The 27,021-nt window shown below is 35.7% G+C and overlaps 1 protein-coding gene across 2 annotated transcripts in view; it reads right to left on the bottom strand.

The window, feature by feature from the left end:
• Positions 1 to 27,021, bottom strand: part of rgs3 (regulator of G protein signaling 3) — a 133,339-nt gene that overhangs the window by 96,292 nt on the left and 10,026 nt on the right. The window contains exons 6-8 of one of the 2 annotated variants that reach the window (XM_023338425.1): positions 23,548 to 23,608; positions 19,872 to 19,962; positions 2,952 to 3,019 (exon numbers count right to left, since the gene is read on the bottom strand). In XM_023338425.1, the coding sequence (XP_023194193.1) occupies positions 2,952 to 3,019; positions 19,872 to 19,962; positions 23,548 to 23,608 (220 nt within the window). Of the gene's footprint in view, positions 1 to 2,951; positions 3,020 to 17,878; positions 18,100 to 19,871; positions 19,963 to 23,547; positions 23,609 to 27,021 lie in introns of those variants that run through there. The other variant, XM_023338417.1, reaches the window with a different exon arrangement.

Below are 27,021 nucleotides of genomic sequence, written 5' to 3'. Positions count from 1 at the left end.
AGATTTCATTAGAAGCTGAACTGTTTAAAATCACATGACTGAAAATTATTTTGACTTTGCAATTGACAGAGGCCCTTGAAATTTGGCCTCTGTCTCTTTAAAGGGATAATATTATGTAAAATCAACTTTTTGAGCTTTAAATCATGTTCTAATATTATCCCCTTATAATAAACATACCTGCAGTGCTGCCTTGATTCTTTTATGGACATTTGAGAAATCCTTTGTTCTCCCATAGCAACTATTCATCTATGCAAAACGCCTGGGTGGACCGAGCACCACCTTCAAGGCACAGCTGCTCCTCGGACTTGTATTTTCGAAGCTTCAGAGCTTCCACCTCACAGAGCACCTCTCCCCTACAACTCCCTCACTCAGCACCTTCAGACTAGCCAGCAGCAATTAGCAAACACCTGGTGGAACTGCGTCTCAGCTGAGCTCATTTTACGAGAGTCATGGGATAAGCATGCTCTGTGAGGCGGATGCTTGATTTGGTGACCGCAGCTCCGGGAAGGAACTGCATAGAAAAGGTGGTGCTTGGTGACAGAAAGCATTTAGGATCCTGCAAGGTTGCCAGTGGAGATTAAAGGATTTCTCAGACATGGAGTGCATTTTTAATGCCAGGAGTGCTGCCTTGAAAAAATCAAGGCAGCACTCCAGGTATGGTTTTGATGAGGGAACAACATTATAGCATGATGTAAAGCTAAGTAAAGTTTATTTTACCTAATACTCCCTTTAATAAATTAATTAATACTCCAGTGATCTGAAATTAAAACAGCTTAAATGGATGAGAACCACTTAATTTGATTCACAAGGATTTTTGCCATTTGACTGCACTAGTAAATTTTAAAGAAACTCTTACTTGAGCCATGGTTTTACAATTGCTAAAACTTTAATATCATTTAAATTAAACAATATTAAGGTTATTCCAAAATTGGTACCAGCACCAGCCGAGTCTGTGGTGAGCCTTTGTTTATATATTCAGCTGAAGTAACACCAGCAAATAATTCAAATTTGACTCTTGACTCTATCAGAGAATAAGTTGTTAATTCAACCATTTTTCTGAAGTTAATTGTTGAAAATTTCTTCAAAACATTCTTTATGGTTTGAATTATTCTCTCCAAATGGTACTTGTCGAAGTGACACAATCCTCCCTGACAAGGGTAATGGGAGAAGTCAACTGGTCTTATGACAGACTGACCGTTCACAGGGGTGCTTAGTCAGAGTTAAAGTACGGGTCACCAAACCACAGCAATAAACATAACGTAGGGTACAGCTGTCTCTATGACCCACTTTTTCTTTTTTAACCAAAGCAAGGTGAAAGGGTCCCCCAGCATCTTTTATTAAGCAGCTACTGAAGCTGAACTGCCTGTGCTATTTCCTGACTTTCTGACTCAAGTTTATGGTCAGGCTTTATAGAAATAGTTGTAGTTGCATCCAGAAAGTATTACCTTTACACACCTGAATTATGGGATCCCAAAAAAAAACTAATAATACAAACACAATGTACCATAAATAACCCATAGCAAACCAATACACAAAAAATATTTACGTATTTATGTAATTGGAAGCCTAGTTAAGTACAATATAAAACTGGTTAAATGTAGGTGGAGCTACTGAGCTGAAACTTGTCATCAGTTTTATGTCACTGTTCTTTGCAGAGTTGTTTTCATCAGAATAAAACAGGGGGATGATTGAACAATAAACAAATGATAAATGTGAAGTCCCATGGCTCTGACTTGGCTCACAAATTGTGAAAAAACACAAGTTTCTTTAGATCTGGGCATGAAAGCTTTGCTTTTGCGCTCTTTCAGCCTACTTCATGTTGCCAGGTCCTATATATTTATCTATATATAGAGAGAACTTGATTAATTGGTTGATTGATTTTTATTACTTTATTCTACAGGCTTGAATGATCTTGTGAAACTGAACTTAGATATCCAATAAATGTGGTTATTCTCAATTATTTAATAATTTAACAAGAGTCAGATTTGCTTTCTATGTATTAAAAATTAAATAATCATCTCAAAATTTCTTTCTGTTTTTATTCAAGCTGTTCTTGTCTACTAAACATGTTTTTATTCATTCAGCTGACACAAACAACAGAAGTTAAAAACACTTTTTCAAAGCACGATATGAAAAACTGCGCCCATGGATGTAAAAAACCTCTTCTTTCACTATGCACTAAGGTCTGTGCATATATTTCTTTTCATGCTATTGTAAGTATTCCTTTGCTTTAATGGCTCATTTGATTTGAGCTGTCTCTATTGTCCGTCTACTATTCACTAAATTAATGCAGCGCATCACCTATGGCACTGATGTGCAAGCAGTCTCTAATGATCTCATGCCTTGAAATATTTTAAACAGAAAATATAAAGAAGAGAGTGCATGAAAAAAAAAACTAATCAAGAGATAGTAACTTCTATCTAACAGCACTATTTCAATTTTCTTCTCCACATGCAATTCACATGCAAGCAAGCATTTTTGACAAACCTCATCTCGAAAAGGAATACTTCATCCTCTATTCTCTGCTGAAAGCTCAGATACGTAATTTAATTAGTTGCTACGGCTGCAAAGGACGTGCAACGTGGAATTTGTGCAGCAACTATCTTACTGAAGGCATGCTTCTGTGTGATCACTTTGTTTGGCACAATGCTAAGTCACGGGTCAACTATTTTGTTTTAAATAGGCCTATCCATTCATGTGAACACACATAAATGTACAATAAATAAAAAGACAAAGCACTTATTCAGTAATCTAAAATTAAAAAGTTAAAAATCTCTGAAGAGAAATATTGCAGTTTTAAAAAAACACAGCAACAGCACTATTAATTATGCTCATGCACATTTGACAATCCATATTGAGAACATTCACATGCAGTCACAGAGAGGAGAATCGCTGAATCTGGATACACACAAGGACATAGAATAAAAAGAAAAATGCTAACTAGCACTTACTGTTAAGCATTGCATATTCTCAGGCTGATCAGTCTCAGGGGCAGCACCATGGCTTGACAGCACAGCCTCTGAAATGTAGACAAAAGAATCACGGGCTGAGACAGTACCTTTAGAGCACATTTCCCCTTGCTCCAATGTAAAACAGCTTCCCGAAAAATGTTATCTTCAAACAATTGCAAGCGTCCATAAAAGTGACTAGAGAGATAAGAGCTCAGAGTTATTTCTTCAGCTGCTGGAAGCAGCATCCATGAGGCTGCTCCTCAAACTTTACGTCTAAAATTAAGAAAAGAAAACAAAACAAAAACAAACACACACACCAGGCCAGCTGCATGAAAGAAAATTGCGCAAAGATGTGAGAATCCAGCAACTTGCCAAAGGAAGGAATGGGAGTGAGAACAAGTAGGAGGGAGGGAAGAAGCGAGGGAGGGGTAAAGAAGAGAAAAGGAACTCCTCTCTCACTCTATTATCCGTCTGTCACAGAGCTCCTGTGAAGTTGCTGTGGTTACAGGGACTCACGCCTCAGTGTCCTTCTAGCTATTGCTCAGAAAGGCACCATTCAGTGTTGGGCCACAATACAGATCTGCCTGTCTCGCTTTTTTAATTTATTTCAATCTTCTGTTTCCATCTGTGTATCTCTCTCACCTTTTCTTTGGAGGATCCACTTTCCCTCTGTCTCTCCCGCTTCTCAGACACCAATCCATCTTTTATCTCTCTACAGCCACCACAATCTCTCCGTTTGAAATGTCTGACCTTGTGTCGTCTATACAGTTCCTTCAAACTGTTATGTCAATCTTCCCTCAAGCTGTGAAATGCTTCAAATTATGTCGACTCAGTTCAAATAATTCCTGACAGGGTGTCGATCAGTTAAATGTGTGAATCTGTGTTGTAAACATGCCTGTTTCAGCAGCCAGTGCTATACTTTGCCTTTTGAAGAAAGTTTCCTTGAAAAAAAACTACACCTCTCTAAAGATATGCAATTTACAAACTCCTTTAGCTTTTGACAGCCTTATTGAACACACGGCCACAACATATGAATTATTGTCAGCAGAGGCTACTTATTGTGACAAAAAAAGTTAAACTGATTAAATAAAACACAGCTTTCAACCAGTTGAGTTTTTACCCGACGCTTTTCTAGCTTCCTATATTAGCTAGCTGTGCTGCAGTGGTAAACTGAGCTTGTAGGCAAAAACAAATAGGTGGGAATTTGGATTGAGCTGAATGTTTTTTATTTACGTACTCCTCCACAAATAAAAAGAAATATGAACTAGTTATAAAGAAATGTAATGTTCTTTACTTCTTAAAGTTAGTCGGAATAAGTGTCTACGTTTCTCATCTACCACTGACATAAGTGTATCCTACTTCCTGCAAAAATAAAAAATAGAAAATGTTTTGACTTTCAGTGACATCCTGGGTTAGCAGACTTGGGAACTATGCCTCATGTCAATTGGGAGGAAAGATAACAACCAAACAGTGTTATAGGAGATGATATTTGTTTCCTGTTTCCTTCCTTCAGCCAAATTTAGTTTTCTATAAGTATCAAAATTATCTATTGAAATGAAACAGGTTATTTTTATGCCCATGATAGCAAAAGGCGTCATTCTTGCTTTCTTTCCCCATTAGATCATCTATGGTTTAAACAGGATCTTAAGTCTTATTTTGTGTTTACAACTTTTTAAAATACATGTACCAGATAAATATGGCACTTGAAGACACTTAAATACTCTAATTTGTACCATAATTTTTTTAAAGGTTTCATGTTCACACTAAACATATCTGGACATACTGAATTCCAGCTGGTATCTTACAAATTCTTGTTTGTGCACACATAAGAAATTGTTAAGCGCAAAATGTTACTTTTGTCTTCAACACACAACCAGAACATTTGTAACTGATGACTAAACTAATGAGAATCCAAATTACTTAATAAATTAAAAGAATAAAGCTTGAAAAAAAACCTGAAGGGTGTTTTAAGGGTTATATAACCTTTAAGCCAAACTGTAAATAGCCATGTAGATATACTGTATATATATACACACACCCCTACACGCCTGTTACTTGTAACACACCATATTGTGTTAGTTTTTCTTGACGCCTTCACTTTATGAACTGAAAAACTATAGTTAAAATCACATTTTACAGCATTCATTTACTTTGTTAAACAGCATCTCAGTGTCAACTTTTGTAGAGCAAAAACAACTGGACTGACAGTTCACACCAAAAAACAGTCATTGACCTCCTCTCCAGACACTCCTGACAGCCCATTGTTGAACTCGTCTATAAAGCCCATGAAAGAGAGATTAAGTCACACGTTAATCTCAAACCGCCTGGGGATGCACCAAAAGAGAAAAGCTAACCTGGTTGGCGTCGAGCCCAGATCAGAGGCCTTTTGTCTGACAAAGAAACAAGCAGTAGGGTGAAGATGTGGAGCAGCTTGCAATGAGGACAGAGCATGACTGACATTAAAAAGGGGGAAGGAGAGAGGAATAATACCAGACAGAAACAGTGGACAGTGGGAAAAGTATACACTAGACAAGTTCAAGAAAGATAAATGTAGCAGATGTTTTGAAACGACAGACACTACAAAAACGCAGGGAAATAGATTTCGGAATAAGTCAAAAGGTTTCCACACTCTATTGATGTTAAGCCAGTTACTCTTGGATCTGCCAGAACAAAAGAGAAGGCCTTAACTTTGCTTGGGTCTCTTGTTGTACTGCCCAATCATTTGACTCCAAGCCCCTACTTACACCTGATGTTGCCAACAAATCAATAAATAAACACTCAATGAAAAGAGACGAAAGTCAAACGGGACAACGTAACTTTCAATTATCTCACGGCTTAAGGTTTTGCTAACAAAACCTTTAAGCCAAACTGTAAATAGCCATGTAGATTTCCCTAGTGGGATGTTCTATTGTCTACTACCTATTTCCTTATATTATACAATGAAAGAGTTTGACTTTAAGCTGTCAAACAGCATATTTTGCCTTTCTTTAGACTTTTAAAAGTTTACCCAATGCTAAGATTAATATTCCATACAGTACACTTATACAAACTAAACATACAGTTGAATATTTTTTATTTTTACAATTATTTTGAAGCCAAGACGCAAACACAAGACCTGGCAGTGGGATAAGGAAACAACAAGATCCAAAGAAGGTCCTAATAAAAGATTGGTGCACTTTATAGAAATACACAAAATTATGGACTGTCAGTGTTGGGGGATAAAAATGATGAACTTGTGTTGTTTACAATGTCAAGCCTTTGTTTAAATCCAATATATTATTTTCTGTCTGTGTTTTTCCAATAATTTTTATTTTGAAAATGAGTCATTCAGCTACCCTGAATTCATAGTTCATTCATAGTTCCATCGAAAAAGAAGCTGAACGAATTTTGCCTTGAAACCACAAATCAATAGTCGGAATGAAGTAGTTATTTGAAATGGTTGAGGTTACTGAAAAAAATATCTAAATGATGAAAAAAAATATCCACAATTTCTTGTCTTGATACATATTATTCTGCACTAAAATAAAAAAACTAAAAATAAACCCCAGATGATAAGTAGTTTATCCAGCTTCTGGGAAAACAAATTAAATGTATTATTTTCATCTCAGTCACAAGGTTTTACTCAAAAAGTTGCTTCTGGTTTGGTTTATTGCTATTTTGGCAACAAAAATGACTAATGTATCTTTAACTGTTTTGTTTTTGCATTGAACAACAAACGTGCATGGTACCGAAATATTACCCAACATGAATTACAATCCAAGCAGTTAAATGCAATATGCACATTGCAGTAATAATGCAATTCCAGAAATGTTAATAAGGAAAAAAGCAGCTAACTTTGGGACACACCGGCATATTTTAATGGAAAGGCTGTTAAAATTATAAGCTTCCTCTAAACTTAAAGAACTTTTTAAAGTGACACTTTTTAGAGTGAAACTGCAGAGCATTTACAACGTTGTAAATGCTCTGCTTTTACAACATTGAATTACAACCCAGAAAGGAGTGTCTGTTTATTTAATTTCTGATAAATGTGGTGAAGGTGGAAGTAGACTTAAAACATGTCACGTTACATTTTCGCACGGCTTTGCATAAGTTAAACGGTAAAAGCTGTGACAATCAGTGGTTATCGTTTTTGCTGAGAAACCTTATCCATTTCCAGCACATTGGGCTACAAAAGAGGAAAGAGTGATTCCCTCAGCAACAGCAAACAGAATTCACATAAACAGCACTGCAGTGTAAACACACAACTCAAACACCCCAAGGTAGGTTGAGGATTTGGGGTGAGTAGGGTCAGCCAGGGAAAAAAAAGGTTTGGTGTAATTTGCTTTGTAACACACAACAGCAATATGGCGATTGTTCTTACTCCTTTTCTAGTACCTCACTAATGCTTTGCATTTCAAAATAGGACTTATTTGGCATCCCTCTGTGCAAGCATTATATCCTTAAAAGACTGGTATACCTATGAGACTTTCTTTTTTCTACCATTGGTCTCTTTGGGCCTCTCTTTCAATAATGATGTCCTCTTTGAACTTCATACTTCACAGAGATTCCCTGCTGATTTTTTTCTTTTTGCTAACTCAACATTTCAAACCTTTAATGACAATGAGACCTTTGGCTAATATTATGAAGTGAACCATATCTAAAATAATCTTTACATTTATTTTTAACTGAGACCATAAGACGTCTTGAGGTTTTCTTTTTTTTTATCAAAATATTGTTTAGACTGGACAAAATTAATTTATGTTGAGGTTAAGATTTGCATCACTGTTCTAATACAGTACTGTGGTCTTTTGGCATTTTCTAAATCATTAAATTGCACTACAAAAATTTTCCATAATATGTGTATTTAAGGTGATTCAAAACTGCTATGAAACTGACTACATCTTATATTTCTTAATTTCCTCTTAATGTAACCATAAAGCATTTTAAATTCTGCATTCTATGAAAAGATATTCAAAAGAAAAAAACAAACCCTTTCAGCAAGCTATAATATTTGTCTTCGTTGTTTCACAAAAAAAACAAACACTGGGACTGTCCTGATTTACTCAATAATCAATGTTGTATTGATTGATATTGTATTGCTACGCAGAAGTAAAAAATTAAACTTCATGCCAAAAATACCCGTCATCATTTTTATATATATTTTCCACAATAGAGTTGTATGAAAACCTCGGAAAAAAACAACAAAAAACATGGTAATATAAATGAACACAAAAAAATTATCAAACTGAAAATGAACGAACGAAGTCATGAAAAAGTTATAATTCAGTTCATTTCAAGCATAGTTTCCCAAATATGCAAACTGTTCTCGTTTTAAAAGTTGAACATACATATTTATTATAACATATTTATTATTGTTTTTATTTAGTTATACGACTTGCCTTGGAGACTTTCTATTGTCGTGCACGATGACAATAAAAAGGAATTCTAATTCTGAATTCAGATTCTTTAATGGAGAGTTTGATTTTTGATTTGTCCTGGAGTCATATGCATTGCTTTTAGTTGAGTTATATTAACCTCACCAACACATATACATAATATTCTTGAAAGAAAAGTTTGAGTTCCAATGTATTATTTATTTGTTATTGTGATTTTTTTTTTAATTATGTAACAGATCCTAAAAGATAGAGCAAAGTAGACAATAAAAAGAGAAAATAGAACACTAAAACAACTTCTATAGTGTATTTAAAGCCACTACACTGACACGTTGGAGCCTGTTTGACCTCACATTTTAGGGGCTGCAACTCCAAATGACGCCTGTAGACCTGCCTAGACCTTTGTACTGCTAAAAGCAAGTGATCCTTAGATCTAAGTGATTTGAAAGTTGCAGGTCAGATAAATAAGCAGGAGTCTGTCCCAAAGAACACCAGTTACATCCAAACAAACCAAAATTATTTGTGTTCTGTTTTTGCCTCTCTTTAGTAATTCAAACTCTTAATTTCAGGATGCAAGTCACTTCATGCTGGTCATTCATACAGTGGAGATAACACATTTCCCTTCCTGCCAAAAGAGAACATGGATAATATCAGCTGGGCACTCAGTCAAAGTGTTACACGATAAAATATTTCAGTTAAACTAAAAAGGATGATCCAAAAAGGATTATGAATCAAATGTACCATAAAAGAAATATATAATCACACACTATTTAATACGCTTTAAATATTAAAAGAGCTCTGATCAGAAAAGGCATGGCTAAGAACTTGAGATGGTGTGCCGTTTTGTCTGATACCTAGTTTGTAAGAATAGACCTCCTGTCTATCTATGGAATTTGAGCATCTCAGACATTTTTTTGCTTTGTTAAGCAATCCCCTTAGCAACTTTAGATGATCTTACTGACATCCTGCTGAGAAGTGGCAGTTGATTCTGCAGACCAGAGAATCAACTCTCTGGTCTGCACAGAGGTTTTCCCATGTGTTGGCGTGTGTGTGTGTGTGTGTGTGTGTGTGTGTGTGTGTGTGTGTGTGTGTGTGTGTGTGTGTGTGTGTGTGTGTGTGTGTGTGTGTGTGTGTGTGTGTGCGTGTGTGTGTGTGTGTGTGTGTGTAGGTGTGTGTGTGTGTGCGTGTGTGTGTAGGTGTGTGTGTGTGTGTGCGTGTGTGTGTGTGTGTGTGTGTGTGTGTGTGTGTGTGCGTGCGTGTGTGTGTGTGCGTCTTGGGAACCTATAGGTGCTGGGATGCCAGTTTTCTCAGCAAAAAAATGCAAGGACAAAAAAAACTGAGGGTCAATTTGTGATTTACGTGATTTAATTGGCTGTTGTTCTGAATTTCAGCCAGTTGACTAACAGACTCCTGAACAAACTAGTAAATGCTTAAAACCTCTAGCTGGTATTTACAATATAATGCCAAAATTATTTGCTCATTTGCTTTCACACACATATTAACTTTGGTGATATCACATTCCTGATCGATAGCGTTTATTATGATGTCATCCCTCCATTTGCAGCTTCAACTCTTCCAGAAAGGGTTTTTACAAGGTTTATGGAGTGTTTAAGAAAATTCTTTACTAGAAGTGCAATTGTGAGGTCAGACACTGATGAGGGATGAGACAGCCAGGGTCAAAAATGTCCTCTGATGGGTAAGAAACTGACACACAGTGAGTATGAAACACTTAATTTTATATCCCAAAAAGTCAGGTGTAAAAAAAAAAAAAAGATGACTGAATTACAAAATTAATAAAAACTATTATTCAGGTTCACCTTTCGGTGGGCATAACTTTATGGATGAATATTGTCTACAGACAATAATTGTAGAAAATGAGGAAATAAGTAAATCCTGAGAAAATTATGCATAAAATAACTACAGGAAGGTGAAAAGTTTCAAATGGCTTGTCCAAATTCTTCTCAATATCTTTGTCACTTCCAGTTATTAGGAAAGAAGATAGAATTATTATACAGCAAAGTAGACAACTTTCTGTGCTAACATAAGAGTTTTGTTTTTGTCTTGTGTTGCTTAAGACCCCAGCCAGCTCAGTGAAGTTTTAAAAAACTATTAAAGCTCTGAAACGATGTCAAAATAAGGACATTTAAGAGCCTTGGTCTGAATCCTCAAAACTTCTTAAACAGCTCCTAAGCAGTAATAATTGATGCTCATATAGCAGAAGACGGCAAAAATGTAGTCTTTTCCACACTTTAAACGTACTTACAAATATTAAATAACAAAAAGAGTGGAAGTCAAAATAGAGCTGTTGAAACCCAGAGAAGTTTGTACTGAACTTAGGTAAAACCAGTTTGCAATTCGTGTCAAACATTGTACAATTTTTGTCAGAGCACAGCCTGAAGAAATTATTTAGGAGACTAATTTAGCTGTGGAACACTTGCACAAACACAGACTTTATGTCCCTGTGCATTTGCACAGAGCTTCCAGTGGCACCACAGGATCCTTGCAGTTTACCCCACTGATTTGTTTTAATTGCTTTTGCACAGATTTCAGGTTATTTTTTTATAGCAATTTGTGTTTCTTAACTTATGCCTCATGATAAAAAAAAAACTAATTCAGATGAAAAGAGGGAATTAAGAAATTAGAACCTATGTGGAATATTAACGATAAATGTTAATATGTTTGTTAAAAGGGTGCAGAAATGACTGAAAATAATAAGCATTCATCTTCTGAGCAAATTACCTGATTGGTCAAGCTTTGGGCCTGTGCAAGAGTGACACATAAGTGTAATAAAACTTCCTGTTTGAAGACCAAAACATACAAAACAGATTGCATGTGTAAAAAATATTGAAATAAAAAAACACTGTAGAGAGCACACATATAGGTTTCTAATGCAGCTCTTCAAGCGGAGTAAGCTGGTAAGTTTTCATTTTGGACTGGCTCTCGGAGAACATAAATTAAATAAAAAAATAAAACCTTGTGTAAGCATCATCAAATTTTAATCATTTTCATGTAAAAATAATTTCTTATACATGAGCCAAAAGACTTATGTGGATTTTGAGTGTGCTCTTGTTGGAAACTGTAGATGTTTTTGAAAAAATAATATTTTAGCTGATCTGAAGCAAATACATGAATAATTGTTCAAGTTCGACCACTTTCAGGTTTTCTCTTCAGAGCTTCTCAATTAAACCACCTAAAGTCCCTGAGGATCATTCTTAATCTCCCTAGCATTTGGCTCAAGATACAGTTTTGCTAACTAATGTTAGCGAGCAGATGTTGCAGTTCCTGTCAAGCTTTCTCAAAGTTTTTGATATGGCAGCAGCATAAAGAGCTATTTTATTTATTTAATTGGCAATTGAAAGCTCTCAATCAAAGGCTGACTTTAGTGGGGGATTTATTAACTTGAAAGAGATGTGAACTGATGGTAGGACAGCCTTTCAGTCACCCAGGTAAATGGTTGTTGAACAGCAGATCTTGTGTCAACGCTAAAGAGAAAACCTGGCAGGACTAAAATAAATAAACCAAGAGCAAGTAAAAGTCCAGCAAGTACCTTTTACTCAAGATCAGACTCATTATTTTCAAAATAACTTGGCTTCTAGGTGCAACAACCACAAAGGTTTTGTTTGTAGCTGGTAATACATATTTTCATCTACATCTGACTTATGGTATAAGTTGAGAGTAGTTTGAAATTTAAGTTGTTAGATCACTCCTATAATTAGTGAGAAACAAATGACATGTAAAAGCTTTATGTTTGTAATGTTACACTCTTTGTCATGAGGATTGCATTTTAAATGCGGCACCAAGTGCAGATCTACTCTTTTGTTATATTGAAAGTCTATTTGTCTTCCTCCGGTTGTTGGAGAGTAATTTTTAAGTGATATCTGACAGCACAGATTTTTTTTTCCTTTTAGGCCCTCTGAATATAATCAATTACAATCTATATAGAATTTAGACAACTCATTAAAACAAGAGAACTACAGAAACATCATAAGTCTTCATTGTTCAACTGTATAGGTCTGCTATCATACTGTGAAAGAAAATGTGCTGAACTGGCACAAATGTCAAGGTATAATTCAGACCTTATTAATAACCTCAAAAATCATTTGTCTGAATGCAAGCTGATTGGAGCGTTTTCCAACCAGAGATAAATAAGTGAATGATTTGCCATCACAGATTAGTCTCAAAGACACTAAATACTCACTAAGCCTAATGTAGTTGTGTTGCTACGGAATGGCGATGCACAAAGCAGCTAGAACAACATTTAAAATGTATCACAGTGTATATTTTAGTTTTAAATAAATGGCTTCAAGTTGGTTTAAGTTCATTTTGTTTTTATGCGTTTTATATGAGCTGTTTCAGAAGAGAGGAATGTGTCACATAGCAGCATGGAGCTCAGGGAGCACCACTGGGTCAAATGCTTCGCTTCACATCAAGTGGATGTGAGCCTGGAGTCAGTGTTACCCTTCAGTTCAAGCATCAGATGCAAGACATGTCAGACCTTCATGAACCCACAAACCAATTATCTAGCGTTGTCACATACCCAAAAACGCACACAAAAGCATAGCAAGAGTTAACCAGTGCAAATGAGAAGATAAATACACTAACCCCTCCCCCAATGTCAATGTAAAATCTCCCTGATTCAAGTTAATCACATGGTGTTCAATATAATCTTCTGATTTAAAGGCCCAGCGTGCCATCTGGAAAAGCTTGGCAGTGTCTATGGATGGCTGCAGAGTGTGAATGGGTTTGAAAGATGTGCAACAAATGTGTGCAAAAATGCAGATGACACAGTTTTATCTGCACAACCCCCAGTGGGTGTTCTGCTATTCTTGGTTTTACACATATGCAGACCCCCATCCTAAGCCTATTGGAGGGAAATGTATTAGCCATGGCCAAAAACACACACACGTACATGCCACTACAGGTCACTTGTCTCCACTGGCACAATGGAGGCAAGCCAAAAAAAAAACTTTTTGTCAATCGCACATGGTCAAACAAACTGTGTTTCACCTAAAAATCTATTAAATACCTAAACCAATATATTGTTCTAATTTTAAAGAACTGGAACACGTGGATTTAAAATTAAGGTAAATGATAATCGTTACTGTTATGTAAAATATTTTTCCTTCCATAATCCAATGACCTTTTTGTGTGTGTGTTTTTTTTATTATTATTTTATGCATGCTACGTTTATCCAAACTAAATAACATTCTTACAGATGGTGTGGGGTGGCTTTAAATATTTTTATTGTTTATGTCTTTCTTTAAAATAAGGGGAGCCATCTGTGTGCTTTTGGACTTTTTGACAGCATCTCCCACTGTAAATGCAATTTTTATATACTTTAAAATCTAACAACTTGCATACAGTAGATGAGAAAATAAATCCCCATTTTTGACACCACCAATCTGAGATAATAAACCCCAATATCCATAAATGATAAGTCTACTTTTTGTGTTTTTGTAATAAAAAAGGAGACTTGAAGTGCTAAAACTGGTACTTTGAAAATTTCCAAAAATATGTGGAATTATTGGAAATGCATGAATTTATAATAATGTAAATAGTGCTACTTATAAAAATATTAAAATATATATGTGTGTTTAGTTATTCTATGTCAATAAACTAAAGCATATTTTTTGTGCCCATAAAGGTACAACAATTTATATTTGTACTTCCAGGATTGGATAATATGTATAGTGATACTATGAAAAGTAAAACTTTGATACTTTGTTAGCATTTAATACTCTACAAGGGCATAAAGAGGTTTGATTTATTGTCATAAAGGTTGGTTGAAGATTGGGACCAATTGCCTTGTCTTCCCTTTCTGTTTAGCTGCCACTCATACTCAGCCTTCCTATTTCAGTCTCTCCAGTCCTGTTTAGCAAAGTTAACATGGCAGCCTTTTTATTACAGCCCTACAGTGTAATTAGCTGTCAACACTCAGCAGCTAGGTTTTGTTGTTGCAAAAGAAAGCCTGAACCAAACACAAGGACAATCTGAGCAACAATAGCGCAAGAAAGCAAAGAGAAGCATGACTAATAACATTTTGACTGCCAAACGATTAATCTTTTTAAATATGGAGACATTTCTTATTAAGTATCACTTTCTAAGAAATTGTTCAGTACTGAATTAAAGACTAAGTGTTTGAAAATTCTTATTCTACCACTGTAAGCTACATTTAGCTTAATCAACCTATTCTTTGTTTTTGTATTTTCCAGTGATTTAATGAATATCACAAAATCTATATATAAATGATGTGTCCAGCTTCAAAAGGAGAGCTTAGGATTTATGAAGAGAGGTTCTGTTAAGAAGTTATCAGCAATTGATTTCTTACCTTCAGCAGAAAACTCTTGTCATTTTTATTTAGTATGTATCAACATTGGTGCCAAAGACTATAGTTAATACATAGTTTTAGAGTTAGGTGCCTCTTGATACAATGTTTTTGCTGGGAAAATCTGGGTCCTGGCTTTCCCATGGATGTTATACTTTGATATCTATGCCTAAACATTTTTGAAGACCAATCACTCTTCTCACATGGCAACAACCCCCACATGCAGGGGGTAAGTCAGACAGCCCTGGGGCCCATGAAAACTACTTATAAAAGACTTGAAGACTATGACAGAGTCTGGGATTTTCATAGTGCTTCCAAACTACCCAGATGTCAATCTGATGGGATCTGATGGAGTCTGTAGAACAAAAGCTCTGTCTAGAAAAACAAAAGCAAAGGAGGAAAGTGATAAGTGCTGAGGGGATTTTCTTTTATGGTCCAGTTAAGAAACAACACAGGAAACTCTAAGTTGTTTTCTGTTGATCTCCTGCGTGATCTGAATGAGTTTGGTATCAGAAGAAGGAACCAACTGTATTTTAAAGCAATTCACCCTAAGCCAACTACATGTGTTCCCTGCTCATTCAGGTTGTTGCGACATAAAGTGCAGGTATGCTGGCAGGTTTGTTCACAAAGATAATTCTGTCTCTAGAGGTTTGACCCGACACTGACAACGCTCTGACCTGGCACACATCTCAGAGAGGGATTAACCAGACTCCCATAAACAGCGCACCTATAGTGTCCATGTTCAAGTTTATCAACTTGAATAGAAATATCACTACTTTCAGATCTATGTGCTGTGAGATTTTAGTTCAGACTGTAAAAATGAATTTTGTTGAGAGTTAAAATGCCCTATAAAAGCAAGTTATCTACTGAATTACATAAACACACCATATAAAACAATACTAGATTTTTAATAGATTCCATTTTAACATAAATACAATAAGTAGTGCACACAACAACCAAACATAACCTTAGAGGGAAGGCTCATTAAAATAAACACACAGGACTATAAGGTCCTGAACATATGGCAGCTTCTGCTTTGAGATTAATCTAAGGGCCTTTGAATTTCCTACACTGAAGCAGTTAACCTGAATAAAACAAGGTTCATCTACAGTTCAAGGAATTTCAAACTGAGCTGGTTCTACCTCATTCATATTGCAAGTGCCATTTTAACAGGCTGTCAACTTCAAGGCCTAGCTCTTTACTAATTTTGTTTTGTTAGAGAAGGAAAACAATCATCCAAAAACCTGTGTGGGTCTCTTGGTGGCAGGACCCAGATGAACCTCAGAATTGCAAATGTTGCTTAAAAAAGGCAGAGAATTATATACGCAGAGCAAATTTTGTAATGACATCCTTGTAAACTTTGAGAAACAAAAAATAAAATCTGGTTCTTATTCTGGTTACAAATTCTTAAGTATAAAGACTCCCTTTTCCTTTTTTTAGCAAAATCGTAGCATCTTCTTTTTGCTCATTTAAATATTAAATGTGGAAAGCAATCTTAAGATAAGGTTAAGATTTAGCACTTGATGCCTATAAGACCCTGGCCTTTTGTAAGATATAAGGTGTTGCCAGTATAAAGAGAAAAAAAAACAAGGATTTCAATGAAAATACAAGTATAATCTCTGATGTGTGTAAATCTGATTTATCCAGTAAGAAGAACTATAATAATGGCCAAATGTAAAAGCTGTATTACATTAGTAGTGCCTTCTCACTAATACGCCACCAATCACAGGAGCACTCACAGCAAAGTAAGAAACACCAAGCAGTAGTAAACTGATGTCACAGTAGTGCTGGACACTGAAATTCCGCCCTTTAGGTTATTGGCAGACTGTTTGAATCAGAACATCCACAAGCATTTGGCTGCTATTGAATTGTCACATTGTTAGTTTAGTAAAAAAAAAAAAGTTTATTTTGTCAGAGCCTCAGAGAACAGACAGTGACACAAAGAGAAGAAAGGGAATGTGACAAAGGAGTCAGTCTAGATAAAAGAGGAAACAAAAAAACAAGTAAACAAAAAATACACATCAGCAAGAAGCGTGAAATGAACAAGACAAGCAAACACTCGAGAGCATTCTAAAGATATCAATATTCACTGTGACAGATGAAATATGAATGGTCAGAAAGCAAGAGGAAAAGCAAGAGGAAGAAACACTAAGATAGATTATTGAATGCCATTGTAATGTAATTGATTTTGGAGTTTTCCACGTTAATACATGTCATCCTGCAGCAGCGCCTCCATGGCCTATATTCTGCCAGCTGGCAATGAACACGAGCATGCATGAGTATGCATCCTCCACTGACACACATACGCAGAGGCCAGATGAGACAGTAGTAGGGCAGTACTGTCAAAGCAAAAGATGAAAAGACAACACATTTAATAATACAATAAATCATTTGGCTTTCACTTTTTAGCCACGTTCTAAAAGTAACAATCTAGCAATTTCCCACATTCCCCTTATCAGCAAAAAATATCTGCACAGCTTTTCAAATGATCAGATCTAACAGCTAAAAGGACAACTTGCCTTTGTAATGTCCCCAAGTAAAAGTCAGTTTCTCCACATGCAAGCTTTGCAATTATTTCCTCCTGGCTGGGTCTTGTCCAATCTGATACTTCTGTCCTAGTTCCATCCACAGAAGCATAAAACTCATTTTAAAGTTTCATGAGGCAGATTAGCCTTGTTCAGCCAAGCAGTGTAAATTGGGATGAGTTTGTGAACATCTTATGATATCCATGATATCAGCAATCCAAACTTGCGCTATGTTAAAAAAATAAAAGGACAGGAAAGTATCTTAGAAAGAAGAGCCTTCGAGCTGTGAGGGGTGAAATAGGAGCACATATCTGTGTCAAAGGGTCACACTGATGCTAGGCAATCAATAAGCCAGTCGATGGGTAGGCTAACCCCTTCAGGGGTATATTGTGGAAAATAATTGTGACCAATTTAGCCTACCAAGTAAAAATTAAATGAGGAGTGACAGAAAAGCAACACGCCCCCAGCGCTGCAAAAATATACTTATATAATATTAGCCACATGAAAAAAGACACAAAATAAATGGAGACTACTTCTGAAAAAGCAGGAGAACTAAAAATTTATAAGATTCAAATTTTTATAGTGCCCTCAATAATAAATGTGCCCGTCCAAGTTGCAAATTCACAGCTGTGCAGCTGATCATACAACTTTCAAACCATGTGAAGTGAGTACTGTCAAGTAGAACAATATAAACGTGGTACTCACCTAGTCTAGGCTGCCCTTATGGCTGGCACAGAGAAGCATGACTCCAACACAAACACACAAACCAGCACAGCCATCAACTACGAGTGGAAGAAACATAGGCAGAAAAAAAGAGGGAGCACTCAGAGATGTTGAGAAGAAACAAATAGTTGTCCAGTCCACTGTGTCAGTGTGTGGTGAATGTGTGTGGGTGAGTGAGTGTGAGTTGAGTGGGTGTGTGTCTGAGTGTAGGGGTAGATCTGCTTCAGCAGTGAATGGTATTGGAGAGCTGTGTCTCAATCTCGCTCTCTGGCAACTGTGACGCGTTAGAGCTTCATCCAGACCCCTCCCTCCTCTCCCGTGTTCTCCACTCTACTCTCTCCGTTTCCCCCTCATTCGCTGTCCTAATCCCTTTTTCCTTCTCTCTCTTAATCCCTCGCTTCCCTGGTCGGCCCGCCTCCTGGTCTGAAGGCAGATAAAAACTTATTTCCAGTGGCCAGGCACATAACATAAGAAAGACCATTGGCTGTTCATGGTTTACTTTCAGGCATTGTTGAACATTGGATTATTTCCAACTTAAATTTTATTATTGTGTGTACTATGCATGTTAGTTTGTGTTTTCGGCTTGACTGGTTTCATCAGGTTAAATTTTAATGCACACAGAAAAATACCACATTGTACTTCAATGAATATGTTTTATTAATATAAACAGATGTACGCTGCTGAAATGACGGATTAAAATTTTATGTAAAGCTAACAGAGATGTCTAATAGCTCTAAACATTATGAAAATATAATTAAGGGGAAAAACTGATTTAATTTTTTTTTCTTAACTCAAGGAGGGATTAGACTGATTTCTTCATTTCATAGAGAGAGATGGTACATTTTATTTCCACTTATCTCACCCTTAAAATAAACCACACTATTCAGACTATTTTTGCATGTAAGCACAAGCAACTACAATTAGTTTCACTCATCTTGATATTCTTCCCTGGTGCTAAACAATTAGAATCAACCTTGGATCTAAATTTAGTTTCTTGTGAATGATATAATGAAGAAATAGCAGAAGATTTAAAAGACCACATAGCTCTGAACTGGCTCCACAAAAAAGCACAGCAAATAAAATCTTGTGAGAAAGATATTGGCAACAAGATGACAACAACATGGCTTTCTATTAGGAAAACACTGCACAACATTACCATATTTGGCAATGCTGACGGATGTTCCGATAACTTGTGATAAACAAATAATAAAACTGTTACACTCTTTCTGTTTTCATAACAAATATAGACCCCAGATAATGAACAGTATACTCAGCTAGTAAGAACAACAAAAAAGTATTTCCATATCGACAGGATCTTAATAAAAAAAAATAATGTTTTTAAAGATGATTGAAACACCAAAGTTGTAGTTTTTTAGATCAATTTAAATGATCAATTTCTCTTTTACTTTTTTCTAGGTATATTTTTGAGTAAAATTAACATTGTTCTTTTATTCTATGAACTTCTGGTGACATGTCTCTGAAATTTCAAGTAAAAATTTAGTACTTAATTGCAGAAAATGAGAAATGGTCAAAATGACCAATTCTCATTTGCATTATTTGAGTTCATATTCATTTAGAACCAATAATACTGATGTATGGGGTTCAGTGCAGAGGTCTCTTAATTCTTTCTAGAGGTGTATATTGTGCTGCCCTAATAAACACCACTATATATGCCCAGTTCTCTGACCAGTTTTCAAATATTAGTTCTTATGCAAGTACATTTAGTGGTAAATGAAGTATGTTCTGGAGTCATTTTTAAAATATGGTTTTACCCTCATTTGCTTTTGTTCTGATGTTTTTCCAACGTCTGGTGTACGTTTGTCTACCGTATGTGCCCAGCAATATGTTTTCTATTGGTTTGTGTGATATTCAAATGATTAACCTATTCTACATGACCAATACAATACACATTTGTCATTGCTTTCAAAAAACTTATTTAGTTTAAAGATATTTCATTTTTGCTCTATTAACTTACCAGTGGTGTGGTGATTGAGTTTAGCTGGCACTTTAAGATGCTTCCATTTCCCCAGTTCTTCCCCAAGCAGATAGTACCATCCTTGAATTTCCTAGAGGGCAAACACACATATAACTGACTGCACACACATGGATATTGTATCTATTATGCACATAAATACATGAAAGCTGACAGGAGTTCAACATATCATGGCCAAAATGTGAAGTCAGACAGAAACCCCTAAACACTCGGACGTTTGTTTGCTACTTTTGCTTTTTTCCAGCAGCTGATGCTTCTACATCTGTACACTTCTAGTCTTTAAACCAGATGGTGTATGAAATTATAGAGGAGAGAGAGAGTATTTTGTGCTATCTATTGTGATTTAATGAGACTATTCACGCTGACAGATTGGGCCTGATTTGTAATCCTGATGGACACAGACTGACAAACAATGGCATAACAAGTCGATTCAATTCTGTTATCATTTTACTGTCATACATTTGTTCTGTTTAATCTAACACACATTTGCTACACTAGCTGATTTCTTTTTTGTGCTCAATAAATGTGGTGCCACAGACTGCGACAATAATCTTCATTTTAAAAGCATCTTCTCAGAGTGGACAGATTTCTGCAGGCTGTAGGACAAGGGGGAGGATAGGCAGGGAACTTATTTAGAAGAAGGGGGAGGGGAGGAGAGGGCATAAGCCTTAAAAAACTGGGAGGGATTTATTCAATCATTCAATATTATCCTACACACATGATGAAAGATAGCAGAAAAAATGGCCCAGAAGGACACAAAGGAGGGGGACAAAAAGAAAAAGCTGAAGATGACAGAACCAAAAACCACAACATATGAGAAGGGTGAAAACAAGTCACAAGATTTGACAGTCAGGATAAGAAATTGCCAAAATATCAGCCCATTCTCTTAAGCCCAAAATGATTCTGAAAATCAAACAAGTAGGTGGAGGAGACAGAAGGGGACTGGCTTGAAAGAATGAATGAAACACAACAGCAGAGGAGAGTAATGAATGTAGTGGAGAGAATGAGAAGACAATACTCCCCATGACTCAAAGGTGAAACTAACGGATTTGCATATTAAGTTGATAAAATATTCAGTGAGATAAATGCTAAGAGGAGCCAGCAGTAAGCATTAGCAAGATTTTAATGTATTTATCTGTGATTTCCTGTGTAAATCTAAATGCTAAAATAACTTTGTGTTGTAATGGCAAATAACTGTGACAAAAATGTGCATTGATAATATCCAATTAATTTTATTGCTTTGAAATGAATATATATATATATATATATATATATATATATATATATATATATATATATATATATATATATATATGTATATATATATATATATACACACACATACATACATACATACATACATACATACATACATACATACATACATACATACATACATACATACATACATATATATATACACACACACATACATACATACATACATACATACATACATATAGACACAACTTAATTAGGGATTTGCAAAGCATGGGAACAAAAATAATGGCAAAGAGAATTGGCCTTAAATTCAAAATAACCTTTTTCCAATCAGTGAACACACCAAGCCTTACTACTACTAGATTGCACCAACTACAACACTCATACGAGGAAACCATTATCATGGGATGAAGGCTTAAAGCTGCTTTAATTATCAGTGAAGTATTTAAAAATAAAGAGGAAGTACAAAAGTAATGAGGTAAAATATAGTTTTTCCAGACACCTTCTAGGTGCTGTAAAAGAGAACAATTCTGGTGTTGCTTATTTTGCTTCTCCACTATTTCATACTTTTAGTCATTTTTATATTACTTTTTGAGGCATTAAACAGAGGTGTCTGCCACATGACATGCTCTTGTGAACATTTTCTTATATTGGAAAATGGCAAATTAATCCGATGCCATTTCATATAAGGAAGAGAGATGGCGTTACAGCAAAGATTGCTCTGTTTTATTCTTTGTGAAAAGGGCAGCCTTTTCCCAAAGGTAAGAGTAATTTTCTCTGGGAAATACAGAGAGGGATGGATGTTTTAAATTAATAATGTTAACCACGCTAACTGTGCTAACCGTAAATGTAAATACAACTTACAAATGTCCATGCAGTAATCAGTCTTTTTATGTTTTAAAAGAAAAATAGTGTTGTGCATCACAATGCATGTTCTCTCAATCCCTCAGTGTGGCATCGTCTCTGCTTCCAATACTAATAACTGATGGACAATCATGACAGGAGGGTTACAAAGACATATTGTAAATGTTTAAATCAGCATGAAAAGGTCAAATAAATTACCAAATCTTTAAAAAGAAGAGATTTATCCAAGTCTGACAAAAATCGAAGTTTAGTCAGTGGATCGGAGGCAACATTTCCTTATTATGAGCAGCTTTGGGGCATTTAGTTTGCACACTGACTGGAGTCAGTTTTAGTTATCAGGCGAGAGGTCGAGTGCATCCTGAAGAGGTTTTCAGGTCATCTCAGAGTCAGCACAAAGAAAAATGAAACACACAATTACCCACACTTATATAAAGTAAGTATTTAAGTCATTAATTATCATAATGTTTTTGGATTGTGTGATTAAATAATCCCTGCAAAATTGAGATTTAAAACAGAAACACTTTTGTTGTAAGGGAACAGAAAATCCAAATAAACAAAATAAGTATATTATACTCACGTATGGTTGAGTTTCCTTAGACAGAAAAGGGTTTACTAGCTGTAATACTAAACTGAAATTGACTGCATTGCTTAATATATCGGCTCAAACTGGAAAATAAGTAATTAGCTCTGAAGCTGTCTTTATGACTGGACTGAACTGACAATGTATTCCCATATTTAAATTAGGTCTGTTCATCATGTTAGGTACTTTAAAATGATATTTGTTGAATCAATTTGTGAATCGTCACTACATAAGTAAACTGAATTGCATTTACTTGAATTCTTGCAATAATTTTTGGGTGATTTGACTTTCAGTGTTTGGACAGAATTTAGTAAATTTCTGTTAGTAAATTTTAAGTGGTTTATACCAATATAACATTTCTTTTCAATTTTAACTTATTTTAGTTAGTGGTAGAGCTCTGTTGAACTTAACAAATGAATCGCCAAAACGCTTGATGTCTCTGGTGAAAACCAGTCCTTCTAGAAAAGACAAATAGTTTATTAAACTTCTGTGAAAACTAAGTAAAATGTGGCAGAGATTGTTTTCTGAAACAAATGGAAATAAGATGTGAAAACTTGCATTTTTGATTTCGTAGTGTCATTTTGTGAATATGCAAAACACAAAGTTTTCTTTACGCTGATGTGTCTTTGGTGTCCAAAGAAAAATAGGTGCTAGTTATGAACACCAATTCATGTAATTATATACAATATACCCTGAAACATTAAAATAATGTGTGCATATAAAGTGTGTGAACTTTGACCTTGAAGCAGGAAAGCTCAGTGAGTCAAACTGTGTTCCCATTCCAGTATCTAGAGGCAACAGTGCAGTGCTGTGACACTGTTAACCCAAAAGTGTTTCCTCCAAACTATTGAGGTCACTGGAATTCATTCGCACTGAATTAAACTCTTAAATTCATGGTCTGATGGATGAGACACACAACAGATGGAGACACTTGGACAGAGCTGAAAAACAGCACAAAACGGCTTTAGAGCTGAAATCTCTGTTCAAACTTACCTTGTCTGCATCCATAAGGGAGCGCAGGCCAAAACTCATGCAACCAAGCAGAACACTCACTCTGTTGATGTTGAGAGACATCAGAGAGAATAAATCAGCAGAATGAAAATCAATTAATACCCCTGAGCTGAGGGGCTCAACAAACTCAGGTCAGACGCTTCAAATTCATTTTCAATCCACCACGAGCTAGAAATGAAGCAAACAAAAAAAAAAATCAAACCTGTCAGATTTATATTTTTAATAATTTAAGTGGTCCTTTTTTATGTCTGCTATCCAGATCTTTTGCATTAAACTCATTCATAACATTTTTGTGATGTTGTCAGAGTAATAAAAGCCTGGTGAAAAACAAAAATAAAATTTAAAGTAGAGGACAAATGTAATTTGAAAATATTTAATTACAACCATTCATGTTGTCCTGACATCCCAAATTATGAAACTCCTGTTGGTCCATCTGAGCAAGCAAACAAGCCTGTATCTGGACCCCCGGCAGTTTGCTCATCGCCATTGAGTTGGAGTTAAAGATGCCATCATACACCTGCTTCAAGAAACCCACTGTCTGGACAAACCAGGCAGCAATGCGAGAAACACGTTCTTCGATTTCTCCAGAACATTTAACATAATTCAGCCCAATTTGTTTTGTCAAAAACTTCAGAAGGCACAGATGGAGGCCTCAAGTATCACATGGATTAATGATTACCTGACAAATAGATCACAGTTTTGCATTGAAGGGTCATGCGTTTAACCAGATGGTGAGCAGCACAGGAGCACCACAGGGGACTGTACTCTCACAACTCCTTTTCTGTCTGTACATCGCAAACTTTCAACACAAGTCTGATTCCTGTCATCCACTGAAATACTCAGATGACTCTGCAGTCGTCGGGTGTATGATGGTAAAGAAGCCGAATACAAAGATCTGGTTTACTGCTTTGTGGGAAAGTGTGTAAACAATTATCTCATCTTCAATGGAAACAAAACAAAGTAGATGATTGTTGATTTAAGAAAAAAACTAGGTTAGATCAAATCCCATTTCAAATTCAGTGCATTACCGACTGCTACAGCAGATTCTTCCTTCCCACAGCCATCATCACCTATAACTTTTTGAAGAACCTTAAATTAATATGAACAACAACATTTAATCTTCATTTTGGATCAATAAGGTATTTTTGAATGTAATTGAATCAGAAGCTAGTGTGGAGCAAATTTTGCTATATTTAGTTTGGGTGGTCTGTGCAACTGTGTATGTATAGGGAGAAAAAACATGAGAAAAATAGTTCTCGACAAGCTCACAGCTGGAAGCGTGTAGTGCAGCTGCTGACGCTGTTATGATGGCAAACTAGTTGTGATAAATGAACACTACACTACATTTGCAAGGAGTAAAATGATGTAGTAGCTGCCAAAAGTATAATGTTGGGAAATTAACAATGGTGAGACTCTATTATTTTCACTGAAAGCCTTTTGCCTAATTTATAGGGAATTAATGTTTGGTCTGACTAACAAACATTCTTTCAGTGTATATTGGTTATTGATTCCTTTACTTGGAGATACCTCAGTTTAAGGGCTGAACTGACCAGCAACATAAGAACTGTAGGGTCATCAATAAATGTATACTATCATATGCATTAATAACACAAACCAGCTCACTCATACAGAATGCTACTTTGAAATAATATAACCTGGAGAGTGTATACTTACCACTGCATTTCACTATCGTGTAGTAGATCGTAATAGTCTGAATATTGTGGCAACGTGTTATAGGATAGCTTTTTTATTGCCTGAAAGGTCGCTTTCAAAATGGATTAATTTTTGAGAGCTGGCCTCTTCCCATAAATTGCATTGAGTCATGAGACATAGAAGTAGGGATATTTATCCATTAACATATTTGTTTACTACACTAAACAGGATTCATTTCACCCAGCTATGATCAATACATGTATGTATGGAGGTTACTTTAACACTACACCAGCAGTTTTTCTGGACAGTTTGTGAAATGAGGACAGCTGTATTGACGTATTCTCATGAAAACATCTATAATATATAAACACTGGAATTAATGCATTATTTAATTCTAACTCATTTAACCCAACACTAGCAAACAAAAATTAAATACTATATACTTACTATTATATTTTAATTGAATTATTAGTTTGACATTATTTGTGTGAAGGTTCAATTAACCTTCAGAAACATGTACCCTCCCTGAATCAGAATTATCTTCGCCAGCAACTACAAATCTTTGTGGACATATTTCTAACTAACATTTATATCTAGACACAGAAATCTCTAGTTTATAAGGGGGTTTATGGGTTTTTTAATCTCTTTTTAGTTGTAAATGGGTCTGCACTTTCTAACATGAATAAGATATTACCTAAGCCATTCTATTCAAGCTCTGGCTGCATGCTTAGGTTTGTTCTGTAGTAAAGTAACCCTCAACCCCAGTCATAAATATTTTGCAGCCTCTAACAGGTTTTCTGCACAATAAAGGAACCGACCGAGTTTCTTTATTGTGCTGAGGACAAGCGTCCACACAGCATGACGTTTCATAGTGGGGTAATTTGCAGAGTTTGTTTTTATTAACATTTTGCATCTAGGCCAAAAAGTTACATCTGCGTGTTATCTGAAAAGAGCACCTTCTTCCACATGATCAATGTTTTCTTTGCATAGCTTGTGAAGAAAACTGCTGGCCAGGGTATTGTTGGGGACTATTTCTTTAAAGTGTAGGTTTATTGCATTTGCTGACAAATTTGTAATCTTTTTGAAATAAAGTAAATACATTTCCATCTCTAAGTTGTCTGGTCTCTTCGTGGTTTGGGGTTTGGGAAGCCGTGGCAACCATGGCAACATTACCTTTAGTCAATACTTATTTATGATTATAAGAGTACATGTGTATGGATATTTATTTCTCAAGTTTTCCTATGTCAACAAGAATGATGTTTGTCTTTGGAAAAACCATGACAAAAATAAAATCTTCATATATAAGATTCTCATGGATTTCAGAGACTCGGATTGAAACAATAAATGATTTCCAAGATCTGTTCAATGTTATGTTGCTAATAAATCACAGAAAGGAAATGAATTAGTTCAGTTTGACTGGTGCAGCATTTTGGCAAACGCTCAGGAGTATTTCAGAGGATTTGCTGAGGAGGCATCGCTTCCCACAACTTCTGACTTCAGCAGCATAAAGACAGATCATGTTGAACAAGCATATTTCAACTAGATCTTGTTATTGTTTCCGTGATGAGCACAGGTGCTTCAGGGTTGAAGGTCAGTCTTGCAGAAATCAGTTATGATTCTTGGTAAATATTGTGTAGGTTTGCTGACTAACTTTACAGCCATGATTGCAGACAATGAAATTCTAAATGTATACAGTACATGATTCTCTTTTTACCAGAAGGTCCATAGATTTCTCACAACATGGAGCAAGCTTTGAAAACTATATATAAATTAAGTCCTTGCACATATATCAGTGGACTAAGC

Source organism: Xiphophorus maculatus, chromosome 8 (assembly GCF_002775205.1).
Source record: "Xiphophorus maculatus strain JP 163 A chromosome 8, X_maculatus-5.0-male, whole genome shotgun sequence".
Lineage (NCBI taxonomy): Eukaryota > Metazoa > Chordata > Actinopteri > Cyprinodontiformes > Poeciliidae > Xiphophorus > Xiphophorus maculatus.
This window is presented reverse-complemented; position numbering and strand designations above follow the sequence as displayed.